Source organism: Cavia porcellus, unplaced genomic scaffold (assembly GCF_034190915.1).
Source record: "Cavia porcellus strain 051 isolate PalLab524CR breed Dunkin Hartley unplaced genomic scaffold, mCavPor4.1 scaffold_5, whole genome shotgun sequence".
Lineage (NCBI taxonomy): Eukaryota > Metazoa > Chordata > Mammalia > Rodentia > Caviidae > Cavia > Cavia porcellus.
The window spans coordinates 63621886-63636527 of record NW_026947488.1 but is presented as its reverse complement, the minus strand read 5'-3'; the positions used below and the strand labels follow the sequence as shown (position 1 = coordinate 63636527).

The 14642-nt window shown below is 38.7% G+C and overlaps 2 protein-coding genes across 8 annotated transcripts in view; one reads left to right on the top strand and one right to left on the bottom strand.

The window, feature by feature from the left end:
• The window catches only part of Faim (Fas apoptotic inhibitory molecule), a 49729-nt gene extending 35940 nt beyond the window's left edge, over positions 1-13789 (bottom strand). Inside the window, exons 1-5 of one of the 6 annotated variants that reach the window (XM_063249076.1) lie at positions 13648-13789; positions 5092-5267; positions 4321-4379; positions 2429-2561; positions 1862-2090 (exon numbers count right to left, since the gene is read on the bottom strand). In XM_063249076.1, the coding sequence (XP_063105146.1) occupies positions 1862-2090; positions 2429-2561; positions 4321-4364 (406 nt within the window). In that variant the 5' untranslated portion in view covers positions 4365-4379; positions 5092-5267; positions 13648-13789. Of the gene's footprint in view, positions 1-1861; positions 2091-2428; positions 2562-4320; positions 4380-5091; positions 5268-13482; positions 13618-13647 lie in introns of those variants that run through there. The other 5 variants (XM_063249078.1, XM_063249074.1, XM_063249075.1 and 2 more) reach the window with 5 other exon arrangements.
• A 218-nt stretch (positions 13790-14007) lies between these two features.
• Cep70 (centrosomal protein 70) overlaps positions 14008-14642 on the top strand; it is a 51016-nt gene continuing 50381 nt past the window's right edge. For both annotated transcript variants that reach the window (XM_063249071.1, XM_063249072.1), the window contains exon 1: positions 14008-14170. The gene's annotated coding sequence lies outside the window, so the exon portion shown is untranslated. The remainder of the gene's footprint in view (positions 14171-14642) is intronic.

The following is a 14642-nucleotide window of genomic DNA, read 5'->3' as shown; positions in this document are numbered from 1 at the left end:
TCTGTTCTGTTAAGTCACGTTTGGTTTTACTGTCTTCCAAAAAAAGTAATAAGAACTTTGGGAGCAATAAAACCCAAAATGTGTAATAGTCATTGTACAAAAGAGAGGAAAAGAAAGTGCTCTAAATGATATAACTGCATGTATATTTAAGTGTATAAGATAGACAATGATATTACTGAGTTTTGTTGGATCACTGAACAGAACTGTTTGCAGTCTCACTGTTTGAATGTCCACTTTATATGCTTTAATTTTGTAACTTGAACAAATATTTCTAAGATGACAATATGTAATACATTAACTAGTGATTCCTACTGTTTATTTTTTTCTGAAATTCTGTATAATTCGTACCCTTTTTCTGCTTTTTTCCCCTTTTCTCCTTAAATAAAATTAAAAAAAAGAAGAAGAAAAAAAGAAAGCAGGGCTTCTTGAAGAAATCGTTATTCCAGGTCTGGGCAGAAAATGTTCAAAACGAGCCTGCATCACAGAGTCACAGTAGCAGAAGGAAAGGAGCCACCGAAGTTTACTGTGGAGATGTCCAAAGGCTTTAGGAACCCACTAAAGGGCCCCACGTTAGTAAAGAATGACAACGTGAGCGTTAATAATAACTGTGATATATTAAAACACTTAAAACTATTTAAATTCATGAATTAATCATGATTTTAAAAAGAACAACTTGCATGATCACCTAGAGAGGAGGATAAGGACATAATTTAGTATTTTGAAAGCTAGAGAATAGAAGTTAAAATAAGCAGTTATTTTCGATTTTCTATATAAATGTGCCACTTTATAACCAAATACATGATAAGAAATTTTTAACTATAGAAATATTTCAGTAAGAAACAAGAAATAAGAGAACCAGAATATCACTATTTAGCAACTACTAGACATTAATGGTTGTCAAATTTTTTTTTTTTTAAAAAGAATGAAAAAAAATTCCATGTACCTCAGGAATAGCAAACTATGATGCAGTCTCACCAGAAAAAAATCAAACCTAAATTTGACCAATTCTTCAGTCAACTACCACATGGCAGGAAATATAGAAAAGAGGAATATGACATGTGTATCATCAGCAGAATCTAGACAATAGAAAACTCAACACAGACTAAAATAATACCAACACACTTTGAAATGACTATCAATTCAGTTTCTTCAACAAATAAACTGTGTAGTCAGGAGTTTTAGTTTCTTTGCTTTTTCTTCAGTTATGTGTATTTATCACTTGATAAACATTTGTCATTTAAAAAAGTATCTGCTGACATCAGACTAAACTATGGACTCTGTGATGGCAAAGGACAAGGTTTTCATGTATAGATCCTCAGGGCCTGGTATGCTAACAGGCATTTTATAGGTATTTAATACACATTAGCTAAATAAATAAGTCAGCAAATTAATAAAATGATCAGCCTTGGTGATATGAGAAGGAGAAAAATAGTAGGAGTCAGCAAAAGAGAGAAAAGGTAATTTTTTTTACAAATTTTTTTTGGACTTTGACAACATTAAGCTAATGTAGTCTTACTCCTATTGCTACCTACAGAAAATTTTTGTTTTGCTGATTAACCTTAAGTTTCTAACTTCCTTTAAGACATATTCATAAAGAGAAATAACAAATAATTATGTGTCTGTATCAATATTACTTTTTAAACTCAAGCATACATATAAATCCTCAAATCCATCCCCATCAAATTGGGCTCCAAGACACATGTTATGTACAGAACAGTTCACATAGAACACATGAGAAACACACCGGAGCTTACATTCCCTCTCCCATTCAAAGCTTTCAGAAAAGCCTGAAGAGTTAGAGGAATAGTTAAATGAGTATCATAAAAAGCCAATAAATTCTGCAGAAATAGCACCAACTTACCCAGAACAACTCTAAAGTCCTCACCATCCAAGTTCATTACCCACGTATTGGTAGTTTTTGATCTATTTTCCATATACTTCTTGAGGCTTTTCCCATTAATTTCCAGAGTATATTCATAAGCAAAACCACTGACAGCATCTATATTTATGGTTGCTTTTGTCTTTGCAGCTCCAACATAGAAGGTTTCTTTGCCCACTAGTTTGAACATCCATTCTTTTCTTATCTCTTCCTATGTAGTAAAATATACAAGTTTAAAACATGAAAATGGAAGAAATATTAATATTTAATATTAGTAATGATATAAAATGTCCAAGTGACCAAATAGCGAGGTGATTTATATTTTCATTAATTCATAATGCCAATGTTTAAGAAAATAAAGCCACTTCAAGTTTATATTTGTGAACTCTATTACATTTTTAGTTTGCTTTATACAAGTGATTCAAGCTAAAAACATAAAGATATTCACTGTTAGAAAAAACCTGATTTCACATATGTAGTTGAAGAAACTACATTAACAAAATCAAGCTTCTCCTTAACCATCTTTTATAAAGGGACATCTTTTCTTACCTTTCCATCTACATATACTACTCGTTTGCCCGATGTGGTCCCATGTTCAAATTCAATCTTGTGGACTCCATCACTCAAAGCAACATCCCAAACAGCTACGAAATCAGTCATTTTTTCCAGGCTGTAAGGAGGACTAAAGAAATAAAATAAAGCTATTATAACAGACCCCAGACAGCAGCATAATAACCAATTAATCCTCCTAAGATGAGAATATCAGATTTTTAAAGGCTCTAAAATTACAAAGTATGAAGGCGACATTCCTGAGAAATCCTACTCACGGCACATGTAACTATTTTCTCTCTCTTACTCACTTTTCCCTTAAGAAAGAACTACTATGTTTGGGTATACAGTTTGATAATTCCAAACAGTGACCTTAATACTAATAGGATTAAGAATGTATCAGTTTATCCTGGATAGTATTCTAAGTTAGGCTACTGTTTCTTACATGAAAAGGTTAGTAAAGATTCTGTCCCTTACCTAATCAGCATTTAAAAAGCATAGCATTAAATGCTTTTTCTTCTAGATCTGATGACAAGCAAGAACTATCCAAACTTTACACATAATGACTAGGGATTTGTTTTCAACAAAAAAGGGTCCTAATTTATCGTACTAAAACAAAACAAAGAAGCAGCTAAGGAAAATAATCCTGTAATAAAGATTAAAATGATACAAAAATATTTTGAAAGCAGTTAATTTTTTAATTATTCTAGTAAAACTAATTTAAAAAGGATTCTAGCTTTTCAAAAATTACTGGCATAAAAAAAAATTACTGGCATAATTTAAACTTTTTTATATCAATATTTTATTTTTGGGGGTGTACTGGGGATTAAACTCATGACCTCTCACTTGCCAGGCAGACACTTATGCCACGGAGCTAAATCCCTGGCCCTATACCAATATTTTACTATAAAATACATAATGTGTCAATGTAGTTATTAATATAGAGTATAAATGATATTCTATATTCTACATAATAAAATATAATTGATACTCTGATATGGATATAGATTACTAGCTTTGAGGAAAGTAAGCAGTAATGACGATCATGGCTAGGAGCAGCTGTTAATGTGCTTTCTGTGTATCAGGTCTAGTTTGAGCTTTATATTATTGATTTATAGAAGTTGCCAGGAGCTATTAAAATACTGACTGTACAGTTGAGGCTCAGAAAGGGTAAGTGTTTATCTAAGGTCACAATGACATTCAATGGCAAAGATACGATTGAAACCTAGGACTTGCTCCATAGCCTGTTTTCTTGATAGCTGCCTCTCTTGTTCAGTTTTTTTTTTCGTTTTCTTTTCTTGAGACAGAATCACACTGTATATTGAGACTGGTCTTAAACTCACTATCTGCACCAGGCTGACCTCGTGCTCACAGTGATTCTCCTGCCTCAGACTCTGGACTGTTGGAATTACATGCAAGTACCACAACATGAGGTGCTTCATTTTTCTGTTTTGTTTTTGAGACAAGGTCTCATTATGTAATTTATGCTGTCCTGCACTTTGTAGCCCAGGCTAGTGCCAAACGAATGGCAATCCTCCTGCATGCTAGGATTACAGGCATGCACCAGCACACCTGGCTCCACCTATTCATTCATAACTTCTCCCTTACATGCTTTAAACCAGAGAAAGTAATTTCATTTTGGAGTGATTGCCAAGAATGCTTTGTTGAGAAGGACTTCACATCCAGGATCTATGGAAAGGATGGTATGGTCATGGTGGCCATGTCCATGCAGGTATTTGCTACCTCTGCTTTACATTATAAAGCAGAACCATGCATTCTTCAATAGTACAAAGCATTTCCTTAACAGAATAGCTCGGATAAACAAAGGTTCTGAATGAGCACCACAACTGACAATTTCGAAGCCTGGTTTTATTGCAATGCAAGACATTTACCTTTCATCATCTTCAAAGATAGGACTGTCATCTCCAGATGCCATGGTTGGCAAAACAGTCTTTAGTCCAATTAGCAGCCAGGAAAGAAAAAAGCAGAATTGCAGCAAAGCAAGATTGAAAGCAATAATAAATGATATCTACAAAGCATTTTTCTAACTTTGCCAGGCATTTCTTAAATTGCAAGCAGTTTCTGATGAAACATCTTTAATTTTCAGGTAGGAAGACAGATCATACAAATCATATTTTCTCCTGTTAGGGATTTAGAATTTCTTAAAAGTATAATTTTTAAAAAGTAACGAGTAAACTCTAGTTTATTTCAAGTACCTACAACGCGTCAGAGCTGCAAGAGCCCAATCCTTTGTGTCCCACTCTTCCTAAATTGAAGCTCTAGAGGTCCCAAGTATTTGAAAGAGTAGAAATACATAAAACTCTTAAATATGATGTTTCTTCTAGCAGCAGCAAGGTTACAAGGTAGCAATTACTGTCATGCAATCTTCACAGTACATTTTACACTTTAAAAAATTATCTGAAATACACGGTGAACTTACAGGAAGTAGCCATGGGTATACTGATTTACTTTTTAAAAGTAAAACTTACTTAAGCCCATTTAATGTACTAGTGGTAATAATGAATTCACAAAAGTTATGGGACTCATTTGGTAACTAGTACGGTCTAAGCTAGAGCTAGAACCTAATACTGTGCAGTGAAGTAAATAAGTAATTGGGCGACAGCACTAACTTTTACTAAAATCTGGTGCACACATATACTCACATGAATGAACTCCACATTATAAGATTTGGTGTTAACAGGCCCCTGCCAATCATAAATTCAATCATTTTTATTCTCAAGATCTACTCCAGTTTTAGTCTTCTCCTTAATATCTTTTCTCTGTTGATGCCTTAAGTGTACTATCTTCTTGCTAAAAATGAGATTCCCAATTTCTTTGGCTGGAAAAATCCAAATGTCACAAATTTGTTAAAATAATGTTAATTTGGAAGGAATAAGCACTCATAAAAACACTCCAATGAGCAACAAGCAAAAAAAAAAAAAAAACCTTGCTAAGAATTTTAGAATGAAACTTGGTAAAAAATCTGTACCTAGCAACCCAGACTGTTCCAGGCAGGGACCTCAAGCAACCCAGCAGGGCACCTGTGGTAGTAGCAGCAGTGGTAGACACATGCCGCCAGACTGCCCCAAGCAGGGACCCCTCCCCTCGACTTGGGCATGGACACACACACCAGCAGTTGGATGAACCATTATTGTGCTTTGGCATATGGACAGGCAGAACAGAAGGGGATAAGTGGGACTGCCATTCTTTCCTTTTATATATAATATGTCTCAAAGGGCTGGGGAGAACCCCAGCAACAGAATGCTACCTGCAGGCCCTGCATCCAGACGCCATGATTAGCCCTATACCCAGCACCAATCCCACTGCAAAATGGGCTGGAGTATACAACACATTTCTGAGATCACACTTGGACCTACCACAGAATGATGGTAGTTTTCCTCGTTATGTTGAAGTTAATATAAAAAGTAAGTAGAGGGCTGTGATTTGTATGTTTAATCTAGTAAGAATGACTGTGAAGTTGCATCAAGAAAAAGTTGATATAATGATAACTCTGATTAGGTTAACTGCTGGAGGAACTGCAAGATTAGTTAAGACTTGATAGGATTCGTCATACTATTATTTTACTTTTTTAATTTTTCTATGTTTGTTTGACCAGTTTTCCTTTTTTTGTCTAGTTGGTCTTTTAGTTTAATTTGGTCTTATTTTATTTTGGGGGGTTATTTATGTTTTTAGTCTCTTTTTCCCCTCTCTCTTCAATGACTTAGATTTATTACCCTCTTTTATGATTTCATTTACTTTTCTTCTAATTCTCTTTTGCCAATTATATACTTCCATGTAAATAAACATCTCTTCTATGCCAGTTCACTATGCCCTGCTTCCTCTTCCATTCTTTCCCTCTTCTGTCCTCCAGTTTCCCAAAACTTGGGTGGTCATCCTATGCCCCCAAGTCTCGCTCCTACTACATAGGACCTCAGTCATCTCTCCGTTGTACCCTGTCCCTATTAATCCCCACCCTCACAACAAGGTAAAATCATTCCACTGAAGGGAAAAACATTGTACACAGATTCCTGGTATATGATGGATTCTGTTAGACAACTGTAGAATTTGCTCCTATGGTTAAAAGTATCAGGCTAATAGTTACCACAGTTTATTAGTAGCCAGGCTGCACTGGAGACTATTGTTATTGTTAACGATACTACTTTATTCAGGATACCATCCCTGCTATACTCAGTTTTTCTCTCCTGTATGACAACACTGTGATTATGGGAACACTGTAATCCAGTACTAAAGGAATGAGAGCTGAGTCAAATAGGTAGCAACTTTTCATCCTTAACACATTGGGAAGGGTGGGCTTGAACGCCTCACTAGATAGCCCCGCTCCTTAAAACTCATAATTCTCCTGCTTCAGCAGGAGTTTACAGGTGTGCACCACTAAACTTGAGTCTGGGATTTTACCTATCTAACTTTCTAAGGCTGTGAGGGTTCCAACAATACACTGTGAGTAAAGAGAAATTCCCACATGATGCCATTTTAAAGCATACTCTCCATCAACAAATCTCATGTAATGTTTAAGAAAACTGTTCACAATCAAGTCTGTAAAAGCTCTGCTTTGGTGCTTCTAATTCCACGAGGTTCACTGGTCTTGTTATCTTACATGTTTCATTTCAATCTCTGCACTTTAAAATTTAATTGGAATTGCTCTTTTGGTTCACAACTAGGGGAGCATATGTGGAATATACTTTCAATAGCTATAAGTGTAATTTGTTAACAGATTGATGTATGTTTTGGCAATTTATGTCAGGGAAAACAAAAATCACTCATCAATTCACTTAGATGTTATTAGCAATCTGACAAATGTTCCTGAAGAATTTATTTCAATTAGTGTTCAGTCCAAAATAGAATGGAGCTGGTAGAAGAATAGATATAGAACAACAGGATAGAACTACAAATTTAGAAATGAATGTGTATGTCTGTGGCCAGTTGAACTTGACAAAGGTGCCAACTCTTATCGGTGGAACAAGAAGTCTCTTCAACAATGGAATGAGGACAACTGGATATCTACATGCAAAAGAATGTAGCTGGACCACCTACTTCATGCCATATATAAAAATTATCTCAAAATGGAGCCGTGATCCAAATATAAGAACTAACATCACTAAACTTTTCCTGATTTTCTTGGATTTGGTAAAGGATTCCTAGGTATAACACCAAAAGCACAGCAATAATAGAAAAATAATTATAACATGAAGATCAATTTAAAACTTCTGTGCATCACAGGACATTATCAAGAAAATGAAAGGACAACACATAGAATTAAAAAAATACTTGAAATCATATATATGGTAAGAGAATCATCTTTAGACTATACAACAAACTCTTGTCACTCAGCATGAAAAAACTCAATTTAAAAATGGTCATGGACCTGAGAGGAAAAGAAAGTGCTCTAAAGGATATAACTGCATGTATATTTAAGTGTATAAGATAGATGACCATATTACTGAGTTTTGTTGGATCACTGAACAGAACTGTGTGCAATCTCACTGTTTGAATGTCCACTTTATATGCTTTAATTTTGTAACTTGAATAACTATTTCTAAGATGACAATATGTAATCTATTAACTAGTGATTTCCTACTGTTTATTTTTTCAGAAATTCTGTATAACTTGCACCCTTTTTGTTTTTTTTTTTTTTCTTTTTCTTCTTAAATAAAATATAAAAAAAAAATGGTCATGGACCTGAATAGATATTTCTCAAAAAAAGATATATGTGATAAACACAAACACATACAAATTTAGTACCTCATGAAAGAAATGCAAGTCAAAGAGATACAACTTTGTCCTTACTAAGACGATTATAATAAAAACAAAACACAAAAGAATAAGAATGTGGAAAATTGAAACCTATGTTCATTGCTGGTAAGAATGTTAGTGGTACACTGTTAAGAAAAATAGTATACAGTTCCTCAAAAAACCTAAACACAGAATTACTGTATGACCTAACAATTTCACTTCTAATTTTATACCCCAGCGTACTAAAAGCAGGCACTCAGAGACTCGTTCATTGCAGCATCATTCCAACACTCAAAAGGTAGAACACAAGTGTTCATCAGTGCAAGAATAGAAAAAACAAAATATATACATATGAATACTACTCAGCCACATAAGGAAATGAAATTCTGATACATAACACAGATGAACTTTGAAAACATTATGCTAAGTGAAATACACCAGTAAAAAGACACAAGAGAGAGCAATGGCCACACCAGCAAACAAGCACGGTCAGGAAACCAGTGCCAATGTGGGCCCCGCAGGACTAGGAACAGCAGACCCAAACTTCTCCTGTGAGTCAGCACCATTCATGGACTGAGGGGAGAGAGAACAATGGCTGAACCAGCAAACATGGCTGGTCTGGATCCAGTGCCATGCACAGGCTACCGCAAGACTGGCAACAGCTAGGCCCAAGCCAGTTCTGGTGCAGGCTGGCAAGCAAGAAGTAACAACCCCTCTCAACCTTCCGACCCCGAGTAAGCAACCAGCTTAATCAGAGAAACATAAGCTATGATGATAGCTATCAAGGTGAAATGCAATGGGATGCCTGTGGTGCTCTGATATTTCACAAACATTGCAGACCTAGGGCCAGTAGTCTGATCACAGGTTCAGAGGATAGCAGTAAACAGTGTGACACATAGGGGGATCTCCTTCTGAGTACTGCAGCCATTGTTGACTCCCTATGGTCTTGTTTTGAGGTCCTACATCATTTCCATTGTTTTATTGGGCTGGATTTTATTCTTTTTTGTTTTGTTTGATTATGTCAAATTTGATGGCAGGAGCACCTATTTCAAGGATAGCAAGATATATTATGGTAGCAAGTTTGGATTTACTATTGGCTTGTTCTGAAATCCTTTACTGCATTCATTGTTTTGTTTTTATTGTTTCTATTCTCTTCTATTCTGTTTGATTTTTACTACGTCCAAAGTTATCTGCAACTATTTTGAAGACATCAAAAGGCATTATAGTAACTATTGTTGATTTTGTAAAGTTTTGAAGTCCTGTATTTCTTACACTGGTTTGTTTTGATAGTTTTATTCTCTTTAAAATAAAAATTTTAAAAATCACAAGGACTCTTTGATTCTAGTATAGTCAGAAACAAAGGAATTGAGTGAGTCACTCTCTTTCACCATGGAACTAAGCAACACACCAATGTTATTCCTGTTTTCATTATTCTAAGAGAGGTAAGAAATAAAATATCAAAAGCCTAGAAGATTACCATTGCCCTAGTATGCTCTAGGTGGGAGCAAAGGCACCAGAGCATACGTGCCATGGGCAATTTAGTGGGAGGTACCTAAAGCAAAGGTGTCTACCGTTTAAATTATAAAAGCCTGAGTTATTGACCCTCTCTTTTCCTGTTGCTGTTGATAACTCTGATCCGGTGCAGTGCTTTTCTGTCGCTGTTACGGTTTGTGTCTAGATGTGTCCCAAAATCCCATGCCATCTTAGCTGGGGCTTTTTCAGAGGTGGCAGAATCTAGAGTGCGTGATGCTGGGATTAAGGATGTGTGATTATGAAATAAGTCTACTGAGTGGTTTGGCATCACCCTACTCCTGGTAGCCAGGATTGAGTATAAAAGGGGCAGAAAGACAATGTTAAGATTCCTTGTTGCTTTGCTACAGTCTGCCTACCACCTGCCTGAGAATGCTACAAAGTGTTAGGTAAATAAACCTTTGCTTCCTTAACTTTGGGGATCATGTATTTTGTCTCACTTATGAGAGAAGAATAACTAAGACAGGTGCCCTGGCACCTATATCTTTGTTGGCAAGGACTGGCTCTGAGCATAACTTCTGATGTTCAATAAACATAGCTGCTTACTACTTACTACTGGGAGTACACCTGGGAATTTCTCCTTCATCTACATGAGAACCTGGGCTATTAATGGCCTAATCAACTGTAACAATTCCCCTTATATAAAATATCTAGACTAGGCAAATTCATAGAGACAGAAAGTAGATTAGAGGTTACAAGCAGCTGGAGAAAGGAGGTAGCAAAGTTACTGTTTAATGATTACAGTGATTATGTTTTAGGTATTGAAAACATTTTGAAAGTAGTGAGGATAGATGCACAACATTGTGAGTGCAATTAATGCCACTGAAATGTTTACTTAAAAGTGGTAAATTTATGTTACATATATACTTACCATAACCTAAGAAATAACTATTATACTGTCATGGCTTGTATCTAGATGTTCCCCCAAAACCTTATATGCTCACAAGGTGATCTTTTGTGAGATGGCTGGATTATGTGATACTTTACTGGGATTGAAAATATGTGGTATCGGATTAGCCTGCTAATTGGTTTATCATAGTTCTGGGTGTGGCTGAATGGATTTGCTTAAATCAGAAGTCCCACCCTAAGTGTAGGTGTCACCAATCAATAGGTTTGTATCCTGGATGGAATATAGAGAGAATGGGAGGCTCACTGATGCTTTTTCCCTCTCCCTCTGCCATGCCTCTCTCCCATGCTTCCCTGACCTGTAGCCAGCCACTATGGACTGAAGCCTCTATGAACTGTGAGCTAAATAAACCTTTTCTCCTTCAACATGTGGATGTAGGGTATTTTGTACCAGCAATACGAAAGTAACAAAGACATATACAAAAACTGAGTCATACATTTTAAATGAGTGAATTTTATGGCCATGCAAGTTAGACCTCTATAAATTATGATTCAATTTAGTAAATACATGTCATATTCTAAATTTACCGAGGACACCAGCAGTTACTGGGCATTTATGTGCTAGACACTAAGCTGGCCACTAAGCTCAGGGTAGAGAACCCTAGAAAGACCAAAGAACAACTATAGGACAGCAAATAGGAGCATCCTTATAAAGAGAACCAATGCAGAATAGAATGGGCCTGTAGAGAAAGGGTCCTACACTGCCTTACAGGTGAGAAGACAGGCTTTGGATAAAATCTTGGAAGAAAGGAATAAGTTTATTATCATTTAAAAACTCTTATGCATAGCTTGTATTTTCAAGATTATATGGTTAAACTGGAAAGGGCAAAATAATTTTAAATCCCTTTATGTTTAAGTGGAGATTTTAAAGTGAAAAAAATAGAATAAACATTTTATTCATGATAGGAATGTTACTTGAAAGTTTTGTATGTCTTCAAAGAAATCTTTCTGACATCTCTTGATTTACCTATCAGCATAATCTTTGAAAATCCCTTATTAACCCAGTATTTATGGTTCGGTGCATGGCTTAAAAAACATGGAGACTTTTCACTGTTCTCATTAACTCAGTATCAATTTTGACTTAATTTATATTTAACTGTATTGAACTGCCCACACAGTTCAAGTCATTTTAAAAATTACTGAGATGCTTAAAGTTGCCTTTTCAACAAAAATTTCTTGTAAGACCAGCCATAAAGCAGGTGATTCCTAACCGGTGTTGACACCACATGCCCAAGATCTTTTACAGGACTTTGAAGGATCTTCCTTCAGAGTCTCAAGAAGCTCCCTGGACCAGGTATTCCCAGTGCTACTTAACTGGAAGAACAAAAGCAAGAATAACTTTTCTAAGCACCATTTCAGAATGTGTATCATAAGTGTTTAGGAGGGACTCATTCTAAACAAATAATCACTGCTGGGAGTGATGGCTCACACTAGTAATCCCAGCACCTGGGAGGCTGAGACAGGAGGATTGTTGTGTGTTTGAGACTAGTCCAGGCCAGCCTGAACTATATAACAAGACCCTGTCAAAACAAAACAAAACACAAAGAACAATCATGTTCAAGAGACAAGACACAAGTTTGAGCCCTGCCTGCAAACTTAAGAGTTAGTGAGTCTCAAAATTTAATAAATAACAAGGAGGGATTGGGACCTCACTTAGTGTAAAGACTTGGAGTTCAGTCCCTAGTAACACAAAATAGGGTAAAGGTTGGGGGCTGTAGCTCTATGCAAACTGAGTTGTATCCCTTACAGGGCAAAAATTTTAAATAAATAATAACAGCAACAACAAAACACGAGTAAGGCTCAATGAACGGCTTTTTGTAACAGGTAAAAACTGAAGACCACCAATGTATTTGCCATAAGGGAGGGACTACATTAAGCAAATCATAATCCTGGATGGATGTGGTGGTCAGTGTTGGCCAGGTTTCATGGCCAGAGGGACAAACAGGGAATCCAAAATTGCACACTTTATCATTAATAGGTAAAGAAACAAAGGCTATATATTTATAATCATTTATTAGTCCTCAGGGCCTCTATTTCTATAACAAGATATACAGCAATCCTGGTTAGCATAGATTGCGGCAATAACATCAGGAAGGAATACTTTCTTAAAAGCCTCTCCACTTAGGCTGGATACCAGTTTGAATAAAGAACTTTCTTTTGCATTTCTTTCGTAAGTTTCTGGCATGATTAAGGCCCCTAAGAGAACACTGGTAATCTGAAAAAGGACATGAAAACATTTTACAACTCCAAAGTAACATCTAACAAAAATGTTAAGCTTCTTAATTACCCTGGTTTCCCTGACCCCAAGAGTAAGTTTGTGTGCATAAAAAGGTTCTCAGCCTCAACACCCTTTGTAGCGGTGCCTGCCCTCACACTTGCAGGTGTAATGTTCTCTGTCTACTTTACAACAAATTCAATCTACACTTCTCCACAGCCGTCTACGTGGCCTGACCGAATTCTCCCACTAAGGTCACAAAAGGCCCAGGGAGCTTGGCAGGGGCCGCTCCGACGAGCGTCTGGACCCACGGCAGCCCCGGGGGAGGCGCATGTGGCGCAGCCAACAGAAAGGATGGGGACCGCGCAGCTGCACTGGGGAAGAAAGAAGCCGGGTCGCGGCGTTTTGTCCACCAGATGCTGCACAAATAAACACTACTCGCGCTTCCAGGGAAAAACCAGACTAGAAGGAAATTCACCGCAGGGGACCCCCACGTCGTCCCCGCCACAGGGTCTCAGTGTACAGCGCACGGCCCGAGGGGACGCCGCAGGGCCAGGCCGAGCAGGGCCGCCCGGTCCCCGCGGCCCCTCCCTCCTCCGCGGCGCCTCCCTCCTCCGCCTTCTCCTCCCGAGGCTCCGGGCCCAGAACTCACCCGGTGCCAGCCCTCGCCGCCCGCCGCGGGGCCTCCCCGTTCGCATAGCCGCCACTCCCGCCCAGAGCCTGGCTGCGACCAGGCGCGGGGGCGCCAGAACTGCGCGCAGGGGCTGGGGAGGGGGCGGGGCGGCCGGGCCGGTCCCCAGGCGGGCCGCGGTCTCACCTGCGCGCGGGGCTGCGGCGTGGCCGCGCCGAGCTCCTGTGGGGTCCCAGCGGGCCTACTGGCCGCGGCCTAGCTCGCGTCCCCGAGAACGGCGCCGAGGGCTTGAAGGCTGGACGCTCTGCAGGCGCGAGTAGCAGCGCGCCGACTGTTTGTCACGCCTCGGCTCCCCCGGGCGCTCGGCGCAGGCCGCCTCCCCAGGCGGAGACCCAGCCCCGCCGCGGCCGCCCGCGGAGGCTTCGCGCTCTGTAGGGAGCTCCTGTGGGGTCCCAGCGGGCCTACTGCGCCCCGGCCTCGCTCAGACGCCCCCCACCCCCCCATCCCCAGCACCAAATGCAGCCACCGAGCCGGCGAGTGCGGAGAGGACGCTGGCATTAACCCGATGGGCACAGGCAGACCCGTGGGACCCTGAAGCCACAGGAAGGTTCGCTCTTCCTAGGACGGCTTTAGGGAGTCCTGTTACTTTTTTTTAGGATCGTCATGCCCATTGTCCCACACTCTGTGGAGTTTGGGGGGACGGTTCAAGGTATATGATACGTTGATCAAATCTCTTCTCCCTATTATCTGCCCTTACACTCTTATTCTCTTTTGTATGTGTGTCTAATAATCTCTCTACTACATTCTTTTTATCTGTTTTTATGCCACATATTAGGGAGCCCAAGCGGTGTTTGTCTTTCTGAGTCAGGATTATTTCACTAAACATGGTGATCTCCAGATGCATACATTTTTTCCGGCCAGTGGCAGTTTCATTCTTCATGGCTGAGTAATGCTCCGTTAACTATATATGGTACATTTTTTGTATCCATTCTTCTGTCAGTGGGCACCAAGGCTGGTTGCGTATCTTGGCTATTATAAATTGTACCACGATAAACATGGGAAGGCAAGTATCCCTATAGAATGTTCACTTTAATTCCTTCAGATATAAACCAAGAAGTGGTACAGCTGGATCAAACAGTGGCTCTATTTTTAGTGTTTTGAGGACCTTCCATACCAGTACT